Genomic DNA, 25,655 nt, shown 5'->3' on the forward strand with positions numbered 1-25,655 from the left:
CATTGCAACAGAGAGGCATTTTTTTAAGGCATTTGAGATGAAATCTTGACCCCACTGAAGTCAAAGGCAAAACTCAGAGTATGATCCACTCTTATGCCCCTATGGGAATTTTAGCCATGTCTCAAAAGCAGCTTTTTGAAAAGAGCCCATATACCACTCAGTTCACTTGTATGTTCCCGCACATCCTCCTTTCTTTCCCCCCCACCTTAAATGATTTGTTTTACTGCCCTCATTTTATTTAAAAACTGCTGAGCGGTAAAAATCTGTATCAAGTCAATATCTGAGTAATGTTTAACCTTAAATAAAAACTTGACAGATTCAATAGTTCACACTCTTTTTATTTGTTTCCATTAGTTATTTATTTCTCAGAGCCTGAATGCTTCCTTGGTGCATACTTGATTAGTAGACTGACAAGAACATTGATAGGGCCAGGGTACAAAAGTACATAGTTCCTTTAAAACTCTATGTAAACCAATTTGTTTTGTAATACTTTTGAATGAACTGGATCAAAAGCTCAAAGCTTGACTTTGGATCATACTCTTCCTGATTTTTTTTTTTAACTTTTAGCATTGATAAGCTTTGGAAACATCTCTCTTATTAGGAAGGAGCTAATTGCTTCTGTGAATCCGATTTAGAAAAACAAAACAAAAAAACCCACCTAGATATCGGAGAATTATCCAGCCGGCAATATGTCCAAGTTCGTAGCTCCCTACATTAAAAACTTTGTGGCGTGGGACTATGTTGTTTTTGCTGCACTCTTTCTAATTTCTTCTGGCATTGGCGTTTTTTTTGCAATTAAGGAGAGGAAAAATGCAACTTCAAAGCAATTTTTAGTAGGTGGCAAGCAGATGACATGCGGACCAGTGGCATTGTCCCTTACAGCTAGTTTCATGTCTGCAGTGACTGTTCTGGGAACACCAGCAGAGGTATATCACTACGGAGCGCCCTTCATTATTTTCTTTCTTTCATATATGTTTGTCATCATCTTTACTTCTGAACTTTTCCTACCTGTGTTCTACAGATCTGGGATTACAAGCACTTACGAGGTAAGTAAAATTGACACTAACCAGTCTACTATGTATACAGATATTTCTAACCCAAATCTATGATAAAACATGTCTTTTGGAATAGTTTAAAACCACAGGGTATTTATTTATACTTTGGCATTGAATAGCATTATAATAATAATTATTAATTTGCATTGCAGTTATGTTTAAGATACCAATCCAAGATTAAGAGCCCATTGTACTAGGCAGATGTTACCCAGGGAGCTCACCACTTTGCTTAATACAGTAGGACAAAAGTAGGTTAAAATCGGAAAATACAAATAAGAAAGATATTGCGTGAGGAAAGCAATATAAATGTGGTTAGGCTACGTCTACACTGCAGTCAGGGTATGTTTTGCAGATCACGTAGATGTACTTGTGCTATCTGTACTCTAGCTAGCTCGCTAAAACCATCAGTGAGGACACCATGGTGTGTACTTTAGCAGTGGCTGCACAAGCAAGTAGATAGCCAGTGATGTGGGGAGAGGCTCAGGCCCACTAGTGCAGGCTGCACTGAAAACTGCACCACCACAGCTATTTTTGGTGAGCTGGCTAGATCAAAGCTAGCATGGGTACATCTAATAAGCTGCAAATCTCACTCCCAGCTATACTGTAGACATAGTCTTAGTCTCCATACACAGGAAAGAAAATGCTATTCATGAGTCGGTATTAAAGAGTGGCTCAAACCACTAAATTCCATTTCTGACCCCCCCGCCCCCCAAACTGCTAAATTCAGGGTTGTCTGATCTGGGATTTTGGCTCAGCTCTTGAAAAGCTAGGGCATTTACTGAGTGTGGATCTGGGTTCAGATTTTGACCACTACCAAAATTTGCAGGTTGAGGGGGATGGATCTGGACACATCTCTAGTGATTAGGTTAGGAAACGTTAAGGGACCTGTAGATGTATCTGAGGGAGTTGGATAACACCAGTTTTTTTTTGCTCCCTGTGCAATTTCCCAGCTGTTTCTGAAATTTTTGCCAGGCATCCCTCCCTGAAAGAAGCAAATTCCTGGTATGATTGCTCAGCAGCTGTGAAAATCAATTGTCACTGTGGTGGTATCACTGAGAGCACAGTGCCCAACCTCAATTATCTGGATGTCATTGGGGACACCGGACAAATTTTGGACAAGTAAGGTATTCAATAGTCAGTGGACTTAATAGAGGTCATGGGACATGGTCCTGTGCTTCATTACAGAAAGATTCAGTTACCTAAGGATTGGGTGAAATAAAGCCTCATGGGCTACTAAATCAAACCAAAGTAATGGGAATGTTTGTACACAGCCACAGAGGTTTAAAAACAAGGGAAAAACTCCATTTGAAAACCTGTGCATAGACATTTTGAAACATTTCATTGCTAGGTTAGGAAAAGTTCAGATGGGAAATCTGTTCCGGTCACCAGAAGCAAAGTAAACAAAGGCACTTTCCCAAATATATTGGAGATAATAAAAAATCAGAGTCAAATTTTCCTCTCAGTTTCATCATTGCAATTCAATTGCAATCATTAGGATCACTTCAGTGTAACTTAGAGGAGAGTTTGTCCCAATGAATGCAAATAAAGATGACAAGCTTAAGAGTAACAGAGAAGCTACTCAAGTATCTCTGCATTAAGATTTCTAAAGCACAGAAAGCCCTTGGAATCATCTGTAAATAATGTGTGCTGGGGAGCATTCTATATGGTATGTAATCCCCTGGAAATATGGATGGGTACTCAGAAATTGCTAAGAGCAGCAGTGTCCTTAATCAGGCAGTTTGAGTTTATCCTGATTCGAGTGAGTAGATTTCTATAGAACCCAATCAAGTTTTTCCTAGTTAGCTTGCAGATGTCCCCAACTCTCCCCCTTCATGTAGCTGGATGAAGAATTAAAATAAAGCAGTTTTTCCTTTTCTGATTTGCCTCTGGATTTTTCCAAGGACTCCCAACATAACAGGTACTATCAGGTAATGGATAGTTCAGTTCCACCCACATTATTTTAGATACTTATGATTATGATACTTAGATATTTTAGATTAATTATGAAGCTTCTTAAAATGTAATTTTCGATGGCTGCAAAGATCATGCTATCATGTTCATTAGTGATGATAGCAGGTTAGTAAAGTTAGTCGGACTACTTGTGGAGTAAAGTGCTATTCAGTGCCAATAAGTGTATCATAATCTGGCCCAAATGTCACAGATGCTTTTCACTAATTGTACTTCTCATTTCCCCCAGTATTTGGAGTTAAGATTTAACAAGTCTGTTCGCTTTGCTGCAACACTGATCTACATAATGCAGACGGTAAGAAATGCCTATGTGTGCATAACTGGGTTTTCTGTAATATATTTACCTAGAAAAGCTCAGCTCAGATGAAGCATCTGTTTGCAGTGAGATCCTGTTTTGTTTTGTTATCTTTATTTTCCAGTGGGCTTATAGACTAAGGCTCAGAGGGTGAGTGAGTTCCCTGAGGTATAGGGGTGCTAATTTTGGTTGGACGTATTCCTGGAAGTTTCATCACATGACAATCTTTAATTAGAGATTCCTTTTTACCTGGAGGATTGGCAACCCTACTGAGATACTGTAGTGAGAGAGGCTCACCTGGGATTGGACTCTAGATGTTTCCTGGCACCCTATCCTTTGCTTGAGGAACTATGAAGCCACATGACCCCTTTCACCAGAAGAACATGAGGCCCTCTGTAGTCCAACAGCGTAGTTGCTTAGCTAACTGAACACATTCTATCATTAAAACTTTTTATCTGATTGCTTGTTCCTCCCACCTTACACAGCACTGGCCTGATAGTTGTAGAGCAGTTGTGAAGATCGCTCGAAGGCACCAGTTTATTTAAACTCCTGCCTGGAATCTCCCATCCAGCAAGCTCCTGCCAATACCCACCCTCACCACACTCCTGTCTCTTCACCTTGAGCCCCCCACTGCTTTCACCCTTCCAGCTCCTTCCTGTTTAAAAATAAAATTCTTTATGGCTGCTGTCCCCAGTGCCATCACTTTGACCTCCTGGTGGACACAATTGTGCACCCATATGGTTCAGCCATTCTTGCTCCAATCTCAAGAGGGTTTTTTTCCCCCATCTTTCGCTCAAAGGACAGTCAGTCACTTTCAAGTCCACTTCTTTGTGTAATCAGAAAAACAGACTAAACTCACCTTTGTGATCAACTTAACAACACATCTCTATGTAGCCAAAGGAGGTGCATTTCTAGCACATGGCCCCTTTTGTTACAGCAATCATCCCTTCCGCACATTTCCGGCAGACAAACTTGTTCTGCTGTTTGGCAGTTAGAGAAGCAGGGGTGGCTCTACCAATTTTGCCGCCCCAAGAGCTGCCGCTGAATTGCCGCTGCGGGACCCAGACTGCCGCCCCATTCTGAATGCCACCCCAGGCACCAGCTTGGAGCCGGCCCTGTAGAGAAGTGGTTGTTTTAAAAGACTATTTTTGATCTCTGAAGTTTTTTGGGTGGTCACCTTTATTTTTCTTTGAAAGATTTGTAACACAAGCTCATAAAAACAATCAATCAAACCAAATTTTCCAAAAGATAATTAGTGTGATTTGGTGGAGATAAGTAGGTAGATTCTGGATCATGCTCTGACCCCTTTGAACCACTCTGATTGCACAAAGTGGCAATTCATCTGGCTTAAATAGCCACCTGAGAATCCCTCTGGTAGTTGTCTCAGCTCATTCGGGAAGAAGGCTAAAGGCGATTTTTTTTTCTTTAACAAGATGACCCAGTGCATGTACATATTCAGGATTCTAAATCATCCACAACCATATGTGAATCACATGAATACAAAACAATACATATACAATACAGCTGTGGCTATGAAGGGGGACAAGGACCATAATTGCAGCTGAGCAGCTTGCCATTTGGTATTTTCTCTCCGAAGGTACACTCTAGGATTCTCGGCTACATTTAGAACCGTGCCTCTGTTATAGGATTGAGGATTAGTGAAGTACTTTTTACAAAACTAAATTAACCTCTTTAAGATGCCTTCCCACTTTTTAGTAATTCAACAGGCTGATGAGGAAATGAAACTAAGGCACTTACAATGAATCTATTTAGGTTTTCAAAAGCAAGCATCAAAACACAGTCCCTGCATGTTACTGAATTACCAGTGAAGGGTGAAATTCACCAAGGTGCAAGGTTCTCTGCACACTGTGGGCAGTACAGAGAAGCTGTGCAGGGATGGTGGCCAAACAACCAATACACCATGGCTATTGAATTTCCTGTTTCTTGTAGACATGGCTCCAAAACGAACGCACCGAGGAAGCTGCTGGGAGCGCAGGCATGTAATCTGTGCATCTCAGATACATTGCCTCCAGTTGCTTAGTAGGAGCAATAAGTGGCAGCTACTTCAACCCAATAACCTTGCTTACTCCCAACAAAAAAAAAAGCCTATGTAAAATCAGTCAGTGCAAGGAGTAGGGGAGAATTTCAGTAAAGCTGTAATATTTTTTCAAATCTATACTGTTTCTGTGAAAGCTGACCTCTAATCAGAGCAAAGAGAACAACTCAGGGGAATAATACCTTAATAATAATACTTATCATTTATAGAGTGCTGTATATTACTAACAACCTTATAAACATTCGCAAAAAGAAAAGGAGTACCCGTGGCACCTTAGAGACTAACAAATTTATTAGAGCATAAGCTTTCGTGAGCTACAGCTTCATCATCCGATGAAGTGAGCTATAGCTCACGAAAGCTTATGCTCTAATAAATTTGTTAGTCTCTAAGGTGCCACGGGTACTCCTTTTCTTTTTGCGAATACAGACTAACACGGCTGCTACTCTGAAACTTATAAACATTGACTCACTAGTCCCCACAGCCCCCCTCCCCCGCCTCCATGAAGGAGGTGAATAAATAGTAACATCCCCATATCACAGATGGGGAAGATCAGACAAAGAGAAATTAGTGATTTGTCCAAGAACAACACAGCGAGTCAGTGTGAGAGCCAAGGTATAGATACAATTATATCAATGGATTTAAAACTATTTGTAGCAGCAAATTATTTTAACTGAACATACTGGAAAAGATATGTGGAAGGTATAAATGTTTGCTTCTCAGGAAACTGTTTTTTCAAACAAATTCTACTCATTTAATGTTAGCAGCCTTAGCAATGCAGTTCAGTATTTTACTTAGCTTTCCTTTTTCCTCCACAGTTTCATTATTTGTGCTTAGAATCGTTCAGTTAGCAAAAAGGTAGCCAGTTATGGAAAGGATTCTGTAGAATCTGTCAGATATTAACAGTCACCCAGGTTAAACATGAGTAGGCTAGACTATTTCCATGTCATTGTGTTGATATGGTTTCACATCCCCAGATATGACTTTCTTTATCTGATTAATATTTTATGGCACCTAAACACCACACTGATAGGTGTATTAAAAACAGCTAGATAGATATTATTGATGTATCCATAAGTACAGAGTTAAAAAGGAAATGAAGTTTGATTTTGTAGAGATTAGGGACAGAGAGCCTTAAAGTTTAGAACCTCATCCACATTTCCCCATATTTGGGGGCCTTTGGATCTGATGGTTAGCTTTGAGCTCCTCTCTAATCAGAAAGCAATCAGTTGTGTTTTCAAGTATACTCTTCATGACCTTTTTTCTCCTTCAGATTCTTTATACTGGAGTAGTGGTTTATGCTCCAGCATTGGCTCTTAACCAAGGTGAGTTTCCAGCCCAAAGCACATGGCTACACCAATCAACCATGTCACAACACAAGCGGGATAACTGAAGCAGACAGATTAAAAACAAAATGCTTTATAAAAGATTCTGTACCTTCATTTTAGTAGCTCTACATTTGCTAGCTCCCCCGCCCGCCACCCCTTGTGTCAGTACACCAGCAGGAGTCTGTCATTTACCTGCTCTATTTTAGTTTATACTAAAGAGTAACTTGAGGAGATGAGTGCTGAACAGTTTCTCAATATCTTGTCAAAGTGCTCAGTACAAGGTGATGATCCAACACTGTACTGTGTACTTTGATTCTTTCTTCCAACCACACACTGCTCTCTAGGGGATAAAACTGAGATTTCTCTATCTAGAAGTATTTCAGTTGTCTAACTTCTAGCAGGAAGGCTGAAGAGTAAGATTGTGGTGTCTTTGATACAGCAGGTGGCAATTCTCCAATGCCCTTGCATAGCTCTAAGTGGCTCTATGCTGCTGATCACGGCATGTTTCAGGGAAGATTTAAAACAGGTCCTGAACAATGATACGGTTCCTATAATGTTTTTTATAACATCTCTTTCAAATTCCAGTGTAACTCCAATCCCTGTTTCCCCTGTAGCTACAACTGAATACTATGTTCTTCACTTTTTGTTCTAAAACTATTGTTAATTATATTGTTAATTATAAATCAGGGACCCATCACTTAGCTTGTTAAGTGTGTGTTGCGTATTGGCTATCTCCATGAAAGGAAAGGAATCCTCCCACACAGGCCATGGAGTGGAGCCATAAGAGGCTACTTCAGCCCAATAAAGAGAGGATAGGAGTGGGGAATGCCAGAGGACCCATGCAGTGGTGCATCATTTGACTCCATACTGGGCTGTCCCAGTCCCATCCAAAGCATTCCCCAGTGAAACTAGACTCTGTTTTATGTGGGTATGAGTTACCCCCAAATTCATACCCTGCAAGGTGGAACCAATTAATTCTGTTCCTAGGACTGCTTCAGCTGCATGAGTGGAACCTGGATTGCCCCTGTAGGTGAGGCTTCATTCTACACAGAATTGCAATTTGTGCACTGAGCAATGAAACAATTTGGCATTTTTATTCTACTTCACTACGAACAGGGAGTTTCACCCTACCTAAATTCACTGTGGGCCCTACAGTTTTGATGTTAAATTCATTTGAATTACTTCAGTTCCAGTTACATCAATGGGAGTCCTGCATACATATCTGACAGCAGAATTTTGTTCTCCCTCTTTGAATCATTGGAGTCTCTAAAGCACTTGGTACTTTAGTTGATATTATTAATTGCAAAAGAAAAACATTTCATCAAGGCAAATTTTATTACTCATGAAATCTGGACAAAAGGAGAACTAAGAAATCATTGCTCTAGAACAATTATATATTTAATTCTATCAACGGCGAGATCTTCCACATGTCTCACCGAAATAGTTTTGATTTGGCCTTACAACATTATTCAACTTAATGATTACTCTCACACAAATGAAATGCAATTAATTACAATTTGCAAGAAGGCAGCAAAATGAAAGCAATGATACAAAACAATACACATCAGAGTCAAGAAACCCTTATCTTGTAGAGGAGCGCCTAATAGGAAACATTAAAGTTACTCCTATCCTGCTGAAGTAAAAGGATCCGAGTTATTCTGATGAACTGCACCTGTTGTTTTACTACCAATTTGATTTCCTTTGGTTTTACAGTGACTGGATTTAATCTCTGGGGCTCTGTATTTGCAACAGGAATTGTCTGCACTTTCTACTGCACTCTGGTATGTAACTAACACAGTGGAAAGGTTTAAATACAGATGATGTTAAAGGCTAACGCTACTCAGATAAAAAGTAATAGAAACAGGGTTTCTAATTATAGCTAGAATGACTGACTGAAGATTGCATTAGTAAACATAGAAACGTTTGGCAAGCTAACAATCTTTCAAATATTACATCTATTTTTGTACTTTTTATGGGAATAAGCAAACAGCTTTATATCTTCATCCCACACTCTGAATGTCTCAGGGTTTAAATCAGATAGCTTAAGGCTAAGGCCAAAACTTTTCAGTTCAGAGAAGGAAGTGATTAAACTTTCCTGCCATACTAAAGCTTCTGGGAAGAAGATGATAATCTCCCTGACTGTTTCTCAGTCTATAATTTATAAATGGTAAGGGGACAAATTCATTCTTGGAATAACTCCAGCAAAAGTGTAGGGCTAGAACCTGAGATGAACACACCCCAGGCCTTATAAAGAGCTTCAATTTTGAGTGAAAGTATCATGAGAACATCCATGAGGATTTGTATGGGAACAGATACACTTACTCTTTGAGGATTCATTGTGCAGTAGACAGTGATCACCAGTTTCCTGTGGATATCAAGGGTAACACTTACGTGATTTAAGTCCCATTGATTCTTAATGTATTTTTGGAAATGGAGCTTAAGCTCCTAAGCCACTTGGGCACTTTTGAAAATGTTAGTCTCTGTCTGAGCCTGAATACTGAGAGCTTGTAAGGAAAGGGAATCAGTCATTGGGGGGGAAGTCAGTGGGTGAGATGTCTGGGACCAGGGACTACCAGGATAACATTTGACAATTAAGCATGAAGCTGAAGCCAGAGGGACTCCGGAGCTGGAGGAGGGATGTAACTTTCAGTGAGTGTAAGAATTAGTGATGGAGTGAGGGTTGGTGGCAAGAGGCAGAGCCTAAAATGGCTACTGCCATGAGCTGGCAGCCACTTTACATAGCGGATAGTCAATCTCTTTAATTAGGGATGCAATTTGTACACAGATCAGGGATACCCTCTAAGAAGATTAGTCATTTTCTTTCCAAACTCAAAATAATTAAAAAAGCCATTGCCCATACCTGAGGCCTAAAATGTGGATTTTTTGGTGTAGGGATTTACAAAATTTAATAGAAATGTTTCCATTATTATTTTTATTTCAATAACTATTTTCAAAAATTGATATTCCCATCCACTGCTGAAAATGAAAACCCGTCCCCCAATATTATGCTAGTCCATCGTATCCAGAATACGAAATAACTATTAAAAAAAAAAAAGGAAAATTTGCCAGTTTAGTTTCATGGAGTTTTCTACTATCTTAACACAAAAGAGGGGAGGAAAGATAGTCTTGTGGTTAAGGCACTGTACTGGGATTCAAGGGTTCAGTTCCTGGCTTTGCCATACACTTGTGTGTGTGATCTTGAACAAGTCACTTAATCTCTCTATACTTCAGTTCCCAATCTGTAAAATAATACATCCTTTGTCCAAGAAGTAGAATTTAAACCCTTTAGGGCAGGAATGGTTTCTGACTATGTGCACGTACACAGGGCAGGATTTACACCTTACATGCTCCTAAGCATAGCTTCTTCTGCTCCCCTCCCCGCCTACAGCTAACCTTCATGTTGCATAGAGTTTTAGAGAGGTAAGGCACTACTAGAACACTGGTGCCCTTAGGCACATGCCTACTTGTGCCTAATTGGAAATCTGTCCCTGCATGTACAGCACCTAACACAAGGCCCTGAGCTGACTTGGGGACTTTAAGTTCTACTGTGATGCAAACAACAACAAGAAGAATGCAAATATACAACTTCTCACTGTTTTAGGGAGGATTAAAAGCTGTTGTCTGGACAGATACATTTCAACTGGTTGTCATGGTGGTTGGTTTCTTAACGGTTCTGATTCAAGGAACTATTCAAAATGGAGGACCTACCAACATCTGGGAGAATGCCAACAACGGATCGCGCCTAGCAGTATTTGAGTAAGCACAACATAAACTCTGCGTGTAATTCTCATTATGTTTTTTTCACATTTTGGATAAAACCCTACTGGCATTAAGCTACATTTAAACATTAATAATTATTAAGAGTTAATTTCTGTGACGATGAGTGGTTCTTATTCCTCAATAAAAGTTTTGCAGATCGACTATGCTTTAGGAGATAGCGTGCTTTAAAGTCAGTGGTTCTCAACCTTTCCCAACTACTGTACCCCTCTTCAGGCATCTGAAATCTGAGCCCTGCCACCTGGGGCTGAAGCATATAATAGCTTTGCAGGGCCCCGGGCAATTGCCCTGCTTGCTGGTCCTGCACTTGTGACCTCCCTAAACCCATCCAGCAATCCCCTTGGGCATCGTGACCCCCAAGTTGAGAAACAATGATCTTGATGAGTTGATGTACCCCCTGGAAGACCACTGCGTGTCCCCAAGGGTATGCATGCTCCTAGTTGAGAACCACTGCTTTAAGTATTCAAGCTTTATTCAAGTCATCCAGCTCTTGGGATGTTCTATCAGTTCCATAAAGAACTCTCATTCCTTTCTTTCCTAATGTGTTTGGGTAAAATCCTGGCTGCACTGAAATCAATGGGAGTTTTTCCAGTGACTTCAGAAGGGCCAGAATTTCAGCCCTTATGTTTATCTCCCCATGGACCTTTTTCTCGGATATTCCCCACCCCCTTTTCACACATCTTAACATTCCCCATCTTTAAAAATACCACATTATTTTAAATACACTTGCCACTGTAGCTAATATTGCTGCCACAATACTGGTGCCTGCTGTGGTGAATTGCCCTCCCGTTGGCAGCTGTTTAGAAATGAGTAGCAGCTACAATGGTGTTTTATAAAAAAACAAAACAAAACTAAGTGTACTATTTTATCAACAGCAGTTATTGGATTTGAAATTAACAGAGCTCTAAAGGGCATTGTACAAATAAGATTAACTTTAGTTATATGTATTAAAATAAAATTACAAGGGTGAGGAAACTTAAGGCATAAGCTAATTACTAGTTTAACTCTGGAAGACATTTATTTTCCTGGGCTAATATATGGTGATAGTATGACTATAGTAATTAGGTGGATTATAGAGCTTTTATGTCTGAAGTATAGTATGTGGCATTGTCCCCTGCTGGGAACAGGATACCAAATGAGATAGACCATAAGTCTGTTCCGGGGGGGGGCAACCACTTACTTGTGTGGTTGTTATAATTAGTGACTGGTGCAAGGCCACTAAATATAAGGCTAACTTTTTCACACTTATAAGTCTCAGTATATCTGAGGTATAACACAGTGATTAGATATTCTCTTTAGCAGAGTAAACACACACAAGCTTTGCTGTTTAATGATGAATTTGGGCTGAACATTAACTACTCAGTACATCTCTGATTTAGAGAAGTGTTCTAACTGCAGATTCAGATCTTTTGGTATTCCTCAAAGCTCAGGAGTATTGGAAACTAGACCTTTGGTTCAGGCATATCTCTATTGTGGGCTTAATCAAGTGGAGCTGAATTACTTTCCTCTCTGTCTGGTAGCTTTGATGTAGATCCTTTAAGACGACACACCTTTTGGACAATTGCAGTTGGGGGAACCTTTACGTGGTTAGGAATCTATGGAGTTAATCAGTCCACAATACAGAGATGCATTTCCTGCAAATCAGAAAAGCAAGCTAAACTGTAAGTTGTCTAGTATCAAGAATGAACCTAAACTATTCTCATAATCAGACGGTAACTTATTTCTAACTCTTCTTCTATGGGACTATACTAATATACACAGGGAGCCTGGTATGGGCAACTTAACAGAGATTTAAACATCTAAGGGTGAGATTCTGAAACCTTTATTCACATAGAGTTGTATTGAGTAGTCCTGATGCTCTTTTGGACTATTCATGGAGTAAGAAACTATTTAAACTTTGGAAAACCTGCCCCAAAGTGAATCTTCAAAAGTGGGGTTTGTATATCCTATTAAGAAGTTCACATTGGTGTTATGGAATGCTAAATTGTATTACAAGTTCAGCCATTAGCTGGCACTGTGTGTAAAAATGCCTTATATTTAAAGAAATCTCAGCCATACCTGGCAGAGCATTAAAGGATGTAATGATGAATATATATGGTGTTATCTTGCTCAAAAGGAAGCTCTGTGACCACTCCATATCTGGTACAGAAGATACCATGACAACTGGTATCTATGGTATTCTTGAAAAAAAATGGAAAACCTTTTTAATGTATAAAATATCTTAATAAACTGTCTCATTAAAAACAGAACTAGTATATACATAACAAGACATGCAACATATCAAAAGATTCAAATATCTTCATGAACTTGCTTTACTCCCAAATGTCTAGAGCTGGTTAAATAATTCAAAAAAAGGTTTTGCTCAAATGTTTGACTCTGTAAATGAATTAACTTTGATTATAGTCATTTTGATGTTCATTTTGTCTGAAGATGTAAAACACTGAGTTTTCCTGACACAAATTTGCAGGAAGTGAATTTCAAAATCACACCCATGGTCATTCATTCAAGCTAAATATTAAATTCATATGAACAGGTATTTGTACAAGTGCCTACACACTTATTCAGTACGGAACAGAACAAATACCATGTGACTTTACTTAACCTGTCACAACTGAACAACACAGCTCAGATCTCTCAAATGTCAAATATTTATCAACCCAACCCAGAGAATAAGGACTTTGAACAGATATTATTCTTCAAATAATTCTGAACAAAGACATTTAAAGAAACCACAATCTACTTCTAGAAGTTCCACAATCAGAGAGCCTAAATTAATTACATAAATTACTTGTTGCAAATTACTCCCACAGCTCTACATATGACAATCCCTCCCTGATTAAAATAAAATGCCTGTCTTCAAAGATCTGCTTTATGGATTTTTTTTCCAGCTGTGGAAGGAGAGAAGTTTGTTTGGCAGCAGGCTGCAGGATCCTCCTTCCATGACAGGAATTCCATTTGGAGGACGTTCCATAGTCCTCTCTGGACAACTTGCTTCAGGGGAAATTAAATGAAGCAGCAGCAACAGGGTATCTCACATTCTAGAGCAGGTTCCAAGAATACACCCCATGTGTCAAATACCAAGTCCTGGGACATGCAAGATTTACATGTAGCAGCAGCAGAACTCAGAAGAAGGGGCTTTCAGACCAATTACCATTCATAAAAAAAGGGGTGGGGGGAGAAAAGGGAAACTTTTTCAAACCTCTCAGGCCATAAAAAGATTTAGGTTTTGTTTTGGCAACAGACACAGATTCAGATTGATTCTTATTTTGTCCAAAATTAGTTCACCCATCCCTACCTATGACACACATGGTAATACAGTCAAGACAGCATATTTTTGTAGAAACCTAAAATCCCATCTGTTCTACAAGAAGGGAGGGTGGAGGAGAGGGGGACTTTCCTTTACAGTAACATAGTGCTATTCAATGCAAATTCACCCTGGGGACAGAAAACCTATTACAGCCCAGGTGAGGATCCAGGGCTGTACACAATACCATGTCTATGTCTTTATTCACTGTCACTTCCTTATACATTTTGTGTCTCCTTAATACACATGATCTCAAAATGCTCCTTCAAGGGCTGGGAAGAAAATAAAGTTTTAAAATATGATTAAAAGGAAAAAAACATAACAGTGTCTCAGTGGGAGGTGAAGAGAGAGAGAGAGAGTTCAGAGGAATGAGGCTGGCCAAGTGAAAGTGTGACCACTGACTGTGAAGAGTCTTGGCAGACCAAGACTGGAGGAGGGAAGGATATTTGGCTAAGAAGTCAGAGAGGTCTTTTGTATCAGGATCCCTAGAGAGTTTTGAAATTTAGGAGTGTAATTTTGAATTGGATTTGGCAATGGCTAGGAAGTCAGTGAAGGTCAATGTCAAAATGCAATACAGATTATGTAAGACCTCACAGGAATACAACATTTCTAAACTATAGACAGAAAATCCCAAGAGTGTAATGCTGTCATCCGGGTGTACCTCAAATATTTGCTGATGGGGAATACAGATTAATTTATGTGGTGAAATTATAAATGGGCCAGATTCAGTACAAAATAATATCCTGTCTGACTTCAATGCATAACTTCAACAACTTTTGAGAAATTAAATCAGTTTTTAAAGGCTTATATGTAAGGATGGCCATAGAGAGATTCTCGTCAGTTTGGCTTATAACATCAGAATCATGGTTCATTGTAAATCTGCTTCTTGAAGCTGTACCAAAACCAATTCACTCATTTACATTTGTCCTTAAATATAGTGAATACCTTACTTTTTCAAAATATTGGTGCTCCCCAAAAATATCAACATTCACACAAGCCAAGAGATGGTATCATTTATTTTCAGTGGAGTTTCTCGAAATGTAGGAGAATGACTTGGGTAGCCAGTAATGATCTTGCCATATTTGTGTTGAATTAGACATAAAAAGGCCTCTCTCTCTTTTTTCAGTGCATTGTACCTTAATTTAGTGGGACTCTGGGTAATCCTAGTGTGTGCAGTCTTTTCAGGCTTGGTGATGTATGCCCATTTTAAGAACTGCGATCCTTGGACTGCTGGTTTCATTTCAGCACCTGATCAGGTACAGAATCAGATTAATGGTGTAAATGAAAAAATAACCATTAGACCCTGATTCAAGAATGTGCAAAGTCAATGGGACTGTTCATAGGCAGGTGCCTTGCTGAACCAGGCTCTACGATATGACAATGCTGTTAATTTTTTCTGTGCCATGTATGAATTTTAGGTTTCTAATTTATGCCATAGTCAAATACTATCTCACTTTTGTATTGGTTCAGTATGACTTAAAGGCTTCTCTCTTTTTTAATTTTTTTTTTTTTTGGTTTATCAGTTAGAATTGAGGTGGCCGAATGAGGATTTCTGTTGAACTCCTCGCTTTTGTATTGCACCATGGTCAGAAGTAGCAACTGCATCTGCAGACTCCAGAAAATGTCCCAGTTAACATCCTCTCTTGTTCTGTGTGTTTTGTTTTCTCCTAGCTGATGCCTTATTTTGTTATGGACATATTTTCCACAATGCCAGGACTCCCCGGACTATTTGTTGCATGTGCATTCAGCGGAACCCTCAGGTCGGTGTCTGAAATTATGTTTTGTCTAGTATGTGCCATTGCACATACTGCCTTGACTATGCAAACATTGGCAAAACTGACAGTCCAGCAAAGAACCAAACCCTGATCAAAATGCTAAACATGAAAATGCAGCAGAATTTCTCTTTCCTTTGTGCCAGCTAAGAAATGCTGCAGTGATTTGTCTTTCTATATCAGACTCATGCTAGAGTCTGAGTATGCTTTGGCAGTTACATTTTCCTATCCCCTTCAAACACGTTCAAGAACCACATTATTAACACCTACAAGGGAGCGGAAAGATCGGTGAAATATCAATCTCCTCTTTAAATGAAGCTCAGCCTGCTGAGCTAATGCAGCGGTGAAGATTTCAATCCTTTATTTGACTTGACTGATACAATTGTACAATTGGGAAACCAAATGGAGGCCACAACAGTGTGTCTGGCTCAACATAAAATAACTATGAAAATAATATAAACACACTGTCAAAGTAGAAAAAAATCTGTCTGGAGAAATTATTCTCTTAGGCTGTGCTGCGTATTGGATAATAGTAATTGGCTTGTAGGCAGTAACAACTACAACATCAGTGTTCAAAGAAAAGTTAGAAAGAGATGGAAGGTTGAAGTCCAGACTGGCAGCAGGCAGACTTGCCATAGACTCAAGCTCATAAAAGCCATCTGAGAAGTATCACATTCATGCTTCTGTTCCCTGCACAGTCATGTCAGGATCACAACAGTCTTGATTCATATGAAACCAATTCCATTTCATGTCTCGGATTAGGTGAGCCAATAGAATTGATATTTCTCAGATGTACAATAAGTATACTCAGTTAATTGTAGTGCCTTAAGAAAAGGATGTGAATTATCCTACCTGTAGGCATAAATTACACCCAAGTAACCTCATTGGGACAGATTCTGATCCGTTGCAGTGTGAATCCAGAGCAACTCCACTGAAGTCAGTGGATTTACACTAGGATAACTCAGTGAGGTCCTTGCCTATTACAAGCTCAAATTCTTCCCCAGCTTGGAGAAAAAATCCATTGCTAAAAGTAACTCTCAAAACACATTTTCTATGTCCACCATGTATTTAAGTTATTTTAGTCATTATTTTGTGAAAATAGACCCATGCTACCCTACTGAGGTCAAACTGAGTGTGGAACTGACCACTCTGCACATTACTGGTGCCATACAATACAACAATGAAATGAATGATACTATTTGTGGAGGGAGATGTAACTGAATATGATTTAATTTGTATTATTATTTTAGTAACTATTTTGTGCAGGCTAACACCAATGGGTTTGCCTGGGCATAACTGATGAAAGAATAAAGAACTTAACATACTTGTGCTGCTATACCTATAACAACAATTTCCCCTGGATTACTTGCTAAGTAAAGTCCTACTCAGCATGAGCAAGGGTGTCAAAATTATGCCCTAACAGTAATTACTGTTCTTATTTGGCACAGAGTATGTGAAAGGAGTAGTTATTATAGTTGCGGGCATTATGGTCTGAGAATAGATGGATATATTAGATAGCGTGAAATGAACCATTCTTTGGAGAATTTTGCCAAATTGGACTTTATGATGCTTTCCAGAAAAATATGGTACCAGCAGTTTTTATTTCATTCCCTTTGGATTCTAACATATCAATGTTCTTGTTGGACTTTTTTGAGAACATGGAAAAGGTCTGTGCAGTTTCAGCAAGTGGATGATTTGGTACTGTGTGTATTAAATAGGTGATTCTATCTTGTTCTGAGTGAGCACCGAAAGTGGCATAAGTGAAAGGCCCGTCATGATTGCAGCAGGAATGGGAATGGTTCCAATGTCATCATCCCTCATTGGTACAGTCTGAGACTAGGAGCTTGTGCTCATGATTTTGTTAGTCTCAATAAGTCCCAGTTGTGGGGCTTAAACTCTGCAGTCATATAATCAGTTATATCAAGTGATACCAATAGAATGACAGCTTAATGACTATTCATATATAAAACAAAGGAATAATTGCCAATCAGCCAGTCTTTTCAAGAAATGTTCAAGGTAGATCATAAACAATATGATTCATCTGTTAATATTTTTTGGCCAGCACATTTTAGATCAGCATAATGTTATTTGGGTGTTATTTCTGTTAATATGATCATAATTGTACATTATTGTAAAATGTTTGTTTTTACAGCACTGTGGCTGCAAGCATAAATGCTCTAGCAACAGTAACATTTGAGGATTTTGTCAAGTACCGTTTTTCAAATCTCTCTGAAAAAATGAGCACCTGGGTCAGCAAAGGCTTATGTAGGTACAGTAGATGGATCTTCTACTTATGCATATTTATCATAATGTCAAAAGTATTTTTTTAAACCATCTTCTCTAGTCAAGACCCCTTTGTTTCTTTATACATCAACACAAAATAGCAGTTTTTGAATGCTCATGGTATTTATGCAGTGAGGTCCTGATATCACTAGCTTATAATAAGGTGTTAGTAAATATGGAGTAACCAAGACTGTAACTTAATAAATAGGTGTATATGACTTCTGCAGCTCCCTTGTTTTCTTTCTGAAGTAAAATGCAGAACTTAGTATTGCATCGAGTTTTTGAATAAGCTAATAATGCTGAATTCCTTGCTAACCTATTCTCTGCTCACAGTGCTTCAAGAGTCTGGAAAAGAGAAGATTGAGAGGGGACATAACAGTTTTCCAGGACATAAAAGGTTGTTACAAGGAGGAGGGAGAAAAATTGTTATCCTTCTCCTCTGAGGATAGGAGAAGAAACAATGGGCCTAAATTGCAGCAAGGGAGATTTGGGTTGGACATTAGGAAAAACTTTCTAACTGTCAGGGTGGTTAAGCAGTGGAATAAATTGCCTAGGGAGGTTGTGGAATCTCCATCATTGGAGATTTTTAAGCGCAGGTTAGACAAACACCTGTCTGGAACAGTCTAGATAATACTTAGTCCTGTCATGAGTGCAGGGGTCTAGACTAGATGACCTCTTGACATCCCTTCCAGTCCTATGATTCTCTGATTCTAAGATACTGCCTCTTACCGTGTTAGAAGTTTTCAGTTTTGCTTCATGTAGCATGAACAAAAATTCACATTATGAGAACAAAAGTGGAGTATTTAATTTTGATGCCTATGGTACTACCTATATGCTCGAATTTTAGCACTCATGTAACTTTACAGGATTGAGGCCAGAGGAGGTTGTTCTCTTAATGTGAATTTTCATCATGCTATATAAGTTATACATCTGCTTAATTATTTGTAGGATGAAAGCTTGCATTTATGTGTATGAACAAGGGACTGTGTCAAACTCCTCTAAAACATTAATAAAGTTTTTTAATGTTGAAAGCACTGTGGAAGCTCAAGGAAAACTCATTTGTGATACCCACAGAATGGCAACTATAAATCATTTCTAGCCTGTCTTAAAGGGTCACTATGCAGTGTTATTGTAGCTGTGTTGGTCTCAGGATATTAGAGACATAAAGTGGGTGACATAGTATCTTTTATTTTATTTTCTGTTGGTGAAAGAGACAAACTTTCAAGCTTACACAGAGCTCTTCTTCAGGTCAGCTTTTTAGCTTGGTGTAGCTTGAAAGCTTGTCTCTTTCACCAGCAGAATTTGGTCCAATAAAGGCTATTACCTCGTCCACCTTATCCCTCTGAGGGTCACTGTCAGCTTGATATTTTTAAATAGTTGATATATAAAAAAAATCAAGTTTCTGATAGTGCATCCTTTAAATAATGTGTTGAATTTTAAAAATATCTTTAGAATATTTATATGGATATTGCTGCTCTCCTACAGATTTTCATTAAGTTCATATATGGGGTAACACCACAAACACACTCAGACCCTTCATCTCTGTCCATTTGTCTTCCTGTGACCTCAGTTTTAGCTTTGCTGCTGCTGTTATTTAAACATCCTCCCGAAGAACATCCATGTGAGTGCCACACAGAGTGATGCTTGAGAGCGTTGCCATGCTAGTGCATGAGATAGGACAGTGGCTAGGATGAACTGAAACCAATTATACAGAAAGGGCTGTCGGATGCAAAAACTGAACCAAATGAAAACACTGGAGAAGACTATTTTTTCGCTAACTTCCTTCCTTTTTGCACAAAGACAAGATTTCTAAATTAATGCTAACTATTTAATGCTGCTTTGTTAAAGATATATAGGATCTGATGTTGAATACTTCAATAAAATATGGTCCCCTTTAAACATCAAAGCCCACAATGCAAATTCCTCCATTCTGCCTGATCTTTCAGCTGATGGGAAAGAACAATAAACCCAATAAAAAAAACAATCCTGGAGCTGCAGAGCAATTTGAGGAAGTCCATACCACTGATCACTGATGCACTTGTAACTGCTGCTAATATTAATCATTAATCTCTTTCAGGTATAGTATTTGGAGTGCTGTGTACTTCCATGGCTGTGGCAGCATCACTTCTAGGAGGAGTTGTCCAGGTATTTAAATATCCAGAGACTCACTGAGCTCTACAACTAAAGAAAATTGATCTTATATCCTGTTTGATCTCTTTTCTATTAAATCATATTTTCTGTGAAAGACAAATGGTGTTGTATAACTAATAAACAGACTATAAATAATAATAATAGTAAGCACTCCTGGCAGGATGCTTTACTAATCCATTTAGTGAAGAAATCTGCTTGTTGAGCGCAATCCTAAACAACCAAAGTAAATGAGAACAAGTTTGAGTCCTTTCTGACATGCAGTTCCAGCTTAATATATTTATTGCCACTGCCACCTTAGTGTTAAATTAACTTCTGTGACCAGTAACAAAAATAACAAGGGCAATCATTGCAAAAACTTTATCAGTGGAAAGATAAAACACCAATCACAATGTTTCTTCTTTAGCAATATACCGACATTAGAATTTGATACATTTTATAATTTGCCATTAAAATGTTACAAAGCAGAAATCAGAGCTCTGCATGCATTGGAATAAGAACATTAAAAAGGTGTTATAAGAATGAGACTATGGGATATATCAAGTGACATTAATTAGCCCTGAAAAATGTCTCCTGTGCATTGTTTCAACAGGCTTCACTCAGCATTCACGGCATGTGTGGGGGGCCCATGCTAGGATTATTTACATTGGGAATTGTGTTTCCTTGTACTAATTGGAAGGTAAGAGGTGACGATCATTGTCTCAGCAAGTTTCCACGTGCTGGTCCTTCATTTATATGATCCTCCTTTTATTATTACCACAATAAAATAAATAATTAATAATAAAAATAAATATTAATAATAAATAACTAGGAGCCCTCGTCAAGGACCAGGATGCCATTGTGCTAGGTACTATACAAACACAGAACAAAATGACAGCCCCAACCCCACAGATTCTGTGCCCTGCTTTGAGGCCTCTTACTAGAGATTAGTCCAAACCTACCCCTCCCCCCCCATTTATCAACGCTCCTCCATTTTGGATCTTGTTCAGAAAACTATTGACAAAATTCAGACCCTCCCCACTCCCACACTATGAAGGCCATGGGGCTTCAGGCTATGAAGTAGCCCTTGTGTAGCTACTCTTTGTTCACAGGCTGTAATAACAACTGCTGACTCATAGCACTTCCTATGTGAGGGTTCTAATGCCACTTCGGATTTGGGTACATGTGGATCCAGTGGCTCCTCCCCTGGCTTACCCAACAGCACCCTCCTGAGAATAGGTTGGCATGGGGACTCCAGTGGCCTTGTGTGTGCCACCTATGCTGGGTGGATTCTACCATTACAGAATATTCATAGAATACAGAATAAATATACAAATATTTATAGAAATGAGTTTCCATAGTCATAGATGTGGGATGACTATGCATGTATGAAAGGGCCATATAACTCTAAACCAGCATGAAGAAAGTGTTACTGGAGCCTCTACAGTCGAATCTACTTAATTTATATTTTGGCTGAATAAAGCCCTGCGACATCAGCCACAGTTACAAAGTCCTCATTTGCCAATTGCCACCACTCACTGAATAGAGAATAGTTCCCTACATTAAGAATAGGAAATAACTCTGGTAGCTCAGATATCGCTTTGTGGCAAATGTTGACTATTTAATGGCAACCACCCTCTATTTGAATTAAATCTCCCAACAAAATAGAGCAGTAAACAGGCAAAAATAGTATAATTCCATCTGGCTATATTTATAATTCAAGATAACATCTATTCAGTACAGGCAGTGAAGAATGGACTGCAGGAAGGTATTTATACCATGGTAAAATGTTCACTTTAAAAGTGTAATCATTATGAAGGAGCTTCACATGGGAATATTAGTTTTTACAGGGAGCAAAGAGGGTCACTTCTGAGTAAATTTTCAGCACATGGTTTAAAAGCTAATTTTATCCATTCAGTGTGCAGCATGCAGGAAAACAGGCTTTTCATCTGAATTCTGCCCTTCTGTTGCATTGTCATGGCTGACAACAGAAAAGGTCAGCATTTTTCAGACTTCAAACTTGTGACAAAATTTCAAGTTTCAATTAAAAAGTAGAAGAAAAAAATACTAACAATGCCCCAGTCCAATTTTTGACCCACTCTACCAAATAAGGATGGATTAGCACCTTTGGAGTGAATGGGAGTTTTCGAGTGCAGAACCAAGCCATTATCACCTGATTTCATGTGTGCAGTGACGTATTTCAGTTCTCTGTAATATATCTTGCTTTATTTAAGGGTGCCGCAGGAGGCCTATTGACTGGGATCACCTTAGCATTTTGGGTTGCTATTGGAGCTTTTGTTTACCCAGCACAACCTTCAAAGACCCACCCTCTGCACTTATCAACAGCCAACTGCACTTTAGCTAATAACACAGAGATGATACCTACATTGGCTGCTACTCTCCCTCCAATCAGGTATTTTCGATTGATTTTTTTGAGTGGTTTTGTCACAATTGAGTTTTTGAAATTAATATTCTGTTCTATAAAGGTACTTACTGCATGACATCAGGTCTGGGCTACAACAGTGCTGCCCAAATTGTGCTCCATGACACTTCAGGGGTCTGAGGGCATGCTGATGATCTCCAGACAGCTCGTTGGTCACATGATGCACCTTCTCCTCCAGGTGCTACATAACATGAAAGAAAGCTGAAAATACACTAAATACATCCCTATTATTACCTTTCCATGTAAACAATTAGGAACATGGGATAGGTAAGGACCTCCTGGGTCATAGAGTCAAGTCCCCTGGTACTGCAAGCAACCCCATTTTATAATCAGATTGCTGCAGGGATGTTCCTGAATTATGAAATTGTAGGTGTCAGGGAAGGGTGTCCATAAGATGATCTATGATGTGGTCCACCTTGTGAAAAGTTTTTTAGTATCACTTCAGTTACCATGTTGTACCTTGCTTAGGGTCCTGTTGAACTCCCAGTGATGTCAATGGGAAAGCTAGCCATTGACTTCTGTGGAAGTTTTAAAGAGGAACACTTTTGAGATACACAGCTCAATAGCTAGCATTAAGAAAAGGCCAAACCAGGTATTACTAAGAGACTAACTGACCAGGCACAAGTCAATTCCATCTTAGCGTGATTCTAGAAGCATGTTAGGATATATCTGTAATATAGAAGAGGTGTGAAGGGAAATTATAAATAAAATATAAGGGGCTGGCTAAATGACTGAAAGGTCTGTAACTGTGGATCTAGCATTAACTAACTGCACCCAACAAAAGGCAGAACCAGCGCTCAGAACCTTACAGGACTGGGCCTTAAATTATCTGCATTTATAATTACTTGGAAAGGAGAGAGTAAGAAGCATAAAACCACTTGACAATACCAATTTTTGTGATACATACAATTCTAGCAGTGACCATTATCCAGAAGCAAACTATTTTTTAAAATGCTAGTACTATCTGGACCCCATGCAGTTCTATCCATACTGGACATGTGTTCTATTCTTGATGTTGTGTGTATGCAGTTATCTATGTATAGAACTGTCTATTACTTCTGTTTTTTTTAAATGATTTTTTTATCTGAGACAATATAGTTTTATCCTTCATAGAAAGACATTTATAAGTCAATGGCAATTATTGCTAACTTATTCTTCCTCTCTTCTTGTGCTGCCATAGGCCTCAACTGGCAGATACTTGGTATTCTTTGTCCTACCTTTACTACAGCGCTGTGGGCTGTTTAGGGTGCATTATTGCAGGCCTTCTGATAAGCTTTTTAACAGGTTGGTTACTTATTAAAGGTTTTTTGCATTAAGATTCAACTAGAATCAATTGTTTTAGAATTCTACAGATATGTACAAGGGTGCAAACTTGAAACCCAGACACTTATTGGAAAGCAATGGAGATAAAACTGGGCCACTTGAGTCTAACTCAGGGGTGGGCAAATGTTTTGGCCTGCGGACCACATCTTGGTGGGGAAATTGCATGCAGGGCCATGAATGTAGGGCTGGGGCAGGAGGTTGGGGTGCAGAAGGGAGTGTGGGGTGTGGGAAGGGGTGTGGTGTGCAGGAAGGGGCTGAGGAAAGGGGGTTGGGGTGCAGGAAGGGATGCAGAGTGTGGGACTGCTCAGGGTGGGGTGCAGGGAGGAGTGCAGGAGGGGGCTCAGGGCAAGGGGTCAGAGTGTAGGAAGGGTGTGGCAGGGGGCTCAGGGCAGGGGGTTGGGGTGCAGGAGGGGTTCGGGGTGCAGGCTGCTGCCTGGCGCCGCTTACTTTGAGCGACTCCGAGGTGGCAGTGGCACTCACCAGGGCCAGGGCAGGCTCTTGGCCCCTTGGTGGTGGGCAAAGGGCTCTATGCGCTGCCCTCGCCTTGGATACCTCCCCCAAAGCTCCCACTGGCCTCAATTCCCTGCTCCTGGCCAATGGGAGCTGTGGGGGATGGTGCCTGCAAGCGAGGGCCACGCACGGACCCCTCTGCCCCACCTCCAGGGGCTGCAGGGACGTGGTGCTGGCTCCTTCTGGAAGCAGCATGGGGCTGGCAATCCTGCAGGCTGGATCCAAAGCCCTGATGGGCCAGATCGGCCCGCGGTTTTCCCACTCCTGGGCTAACTGGTTTGTAGATTCCCATTCACTGAGGTTTCCCAAGGAAATTCTGGGTATGTTAAATATGGATGGATCTGGAGGGTTGAAAAACAGCCATAGCAGACAGACTTACTGCCCTAAAGGGAGTCTAAAACTGTCATAACTATGGGACCTCTGCAGCTGGAGGAATTTAAAACAGTGCATAGCCTGCTCTAAGTTGCACTGCAGAGCAGTGGCCCTAAGATCAGGGGACAGAAAAATGGTTTAGCTCCATCTTACCCCACCCTCTCAGCTGCTCTGACATGAGTATGGCCTCGCTGAGCATTCAGTTCATTATCTTCCTGTTTTTATTAGAGAAATCAAACTAGTTTTCATTTTAAAATGAAACAAAAATAAAGTCAAAATGAAGCAAGCAGACATACGCATTTAACCTCTTCCTCCATATTTACATAATAAACAGAGATGCTCATCTGATACCCTCTCCCCAGTGCAGCCCTAGATGAGATCAATACAAACTCCCTAAGTGGATATTTATCTCTATATTTATCTATTTATATTATAATTAAGTGGATTAATTGCTTGAGATCATGATAGCTGAGATTCATCTGGGCAAAGATGACAATTGAGCCACCACACAGACCATGGAATAACTTTACCTGTCTTAGCTTCATCTGTTGTCTTGTCTCCTTTCTCTGCTTAGATGTCCCTGGAGCATACTATTAACAATGATTTTTATTCTTTCCAGGGCCTGCTAAAGGAAAAGATATGAAACCACTGTTAATACATCCTGTCTGCAACCTGTTTTGTTTTTGGTCTGAAAAATGCAAAACATTATGCTGGTGTGGCATGCAGCATGACAGCACAACAATTCCTGTGAGTCTATTTCACAACAGAACCACACACTACAGCATTATTCTGTGACAAACGGATGAGGTTTAGACTTCAAATTCTAAATTCCTGCTGCATACAGCAGAAAAGGCCACATACAGTTAAGTGGAAATCAGACCAGAACTGAAAAAAATCATCCTTATTCTGCTCATTATTTAGCCCCCAATCATGTTACAATATGTCACTATTTACCAGGTATAGAAGGATCACAGAATCTAGAGAGGAAGAAGCCCTGTTATGTGATGTCAATGCTCCTTGTAATGCATGGTATAATCCCCTTACA

General features: G+C 39.6%; 1 protein-coding gene across 1 annotated transcript in view; it reads left to right on the top strand.

Moving 5' to 3' along the window:
* Positions 1-358: 358 nt before the first annotated feature.
* Positions 359-25,655, top strand: part of SLC5A12 (solute carrier family 5 member 12) — a 28,019-nt gene continuing 2,722 nt past the window's right edge. The window contains exons 1-14 of the mRNA XM_043516664.1: positions 359-1,046; positions 3,253-3,318; positions 6,645-6,696; positions 8,413-8,480; positions 10,301-10,455; positions 11,997-12,137; positions 14,907-15,036; positions 15,452-15,540; positions 17,705-17,817; positions 19,913-19,980; positions 20,576-20,662; positions 22,197-22,375; positions 23,586-23,689; positions 25,230-25,351. Coding sequence (XP_043372599.1) covers positions 690-1,046; positions 3,253-3,318; positions 6,645-6,696; positions 8,413-8,480; positions 10,301-10,455; positions 11,997-12,137; positions 14,907-15,036; positions 15,452-15,540; positions 17,705-17,817; positions 19,913-19,980; positions 20,576-20,662; positions 22,197-22,375; positions 23,586-23,689; positions 25,230-25,351 — 1,731 coding nt within the window. The 5' untranslated portion in view covers positions 359-689. The remainder of the gene's footprint in view (positions 1,047-3,252; positions 3,319-6,644; positions 6,697-8,412; positions 8,481-10,300; positions 10,456-11,996; positions 12,138-14,906; positions 15,037-15,451; positions 15,541-17,704; positions 17,818-19,912; positions 19,981-20,575; positions 20,663-22,196; positions 22,376-23,585; positions 23,690-25,229; positions 25,352-25,655) is intronic.

Source organism: Dermochelys coriacea, chromosome 6 (assembly GCF_009764565.3).
Source record: "Dermochelys coriacea isolate rDerCor1 chromosome 6, rDerCor1.pri.v4, whole genome shotgun sequence".
Lineage (NCBI taxonomy): Eukaryota > Metazoa > Chordata > Testudines > Dermochelyidae > Dermochelys > Dermochelys coriacea.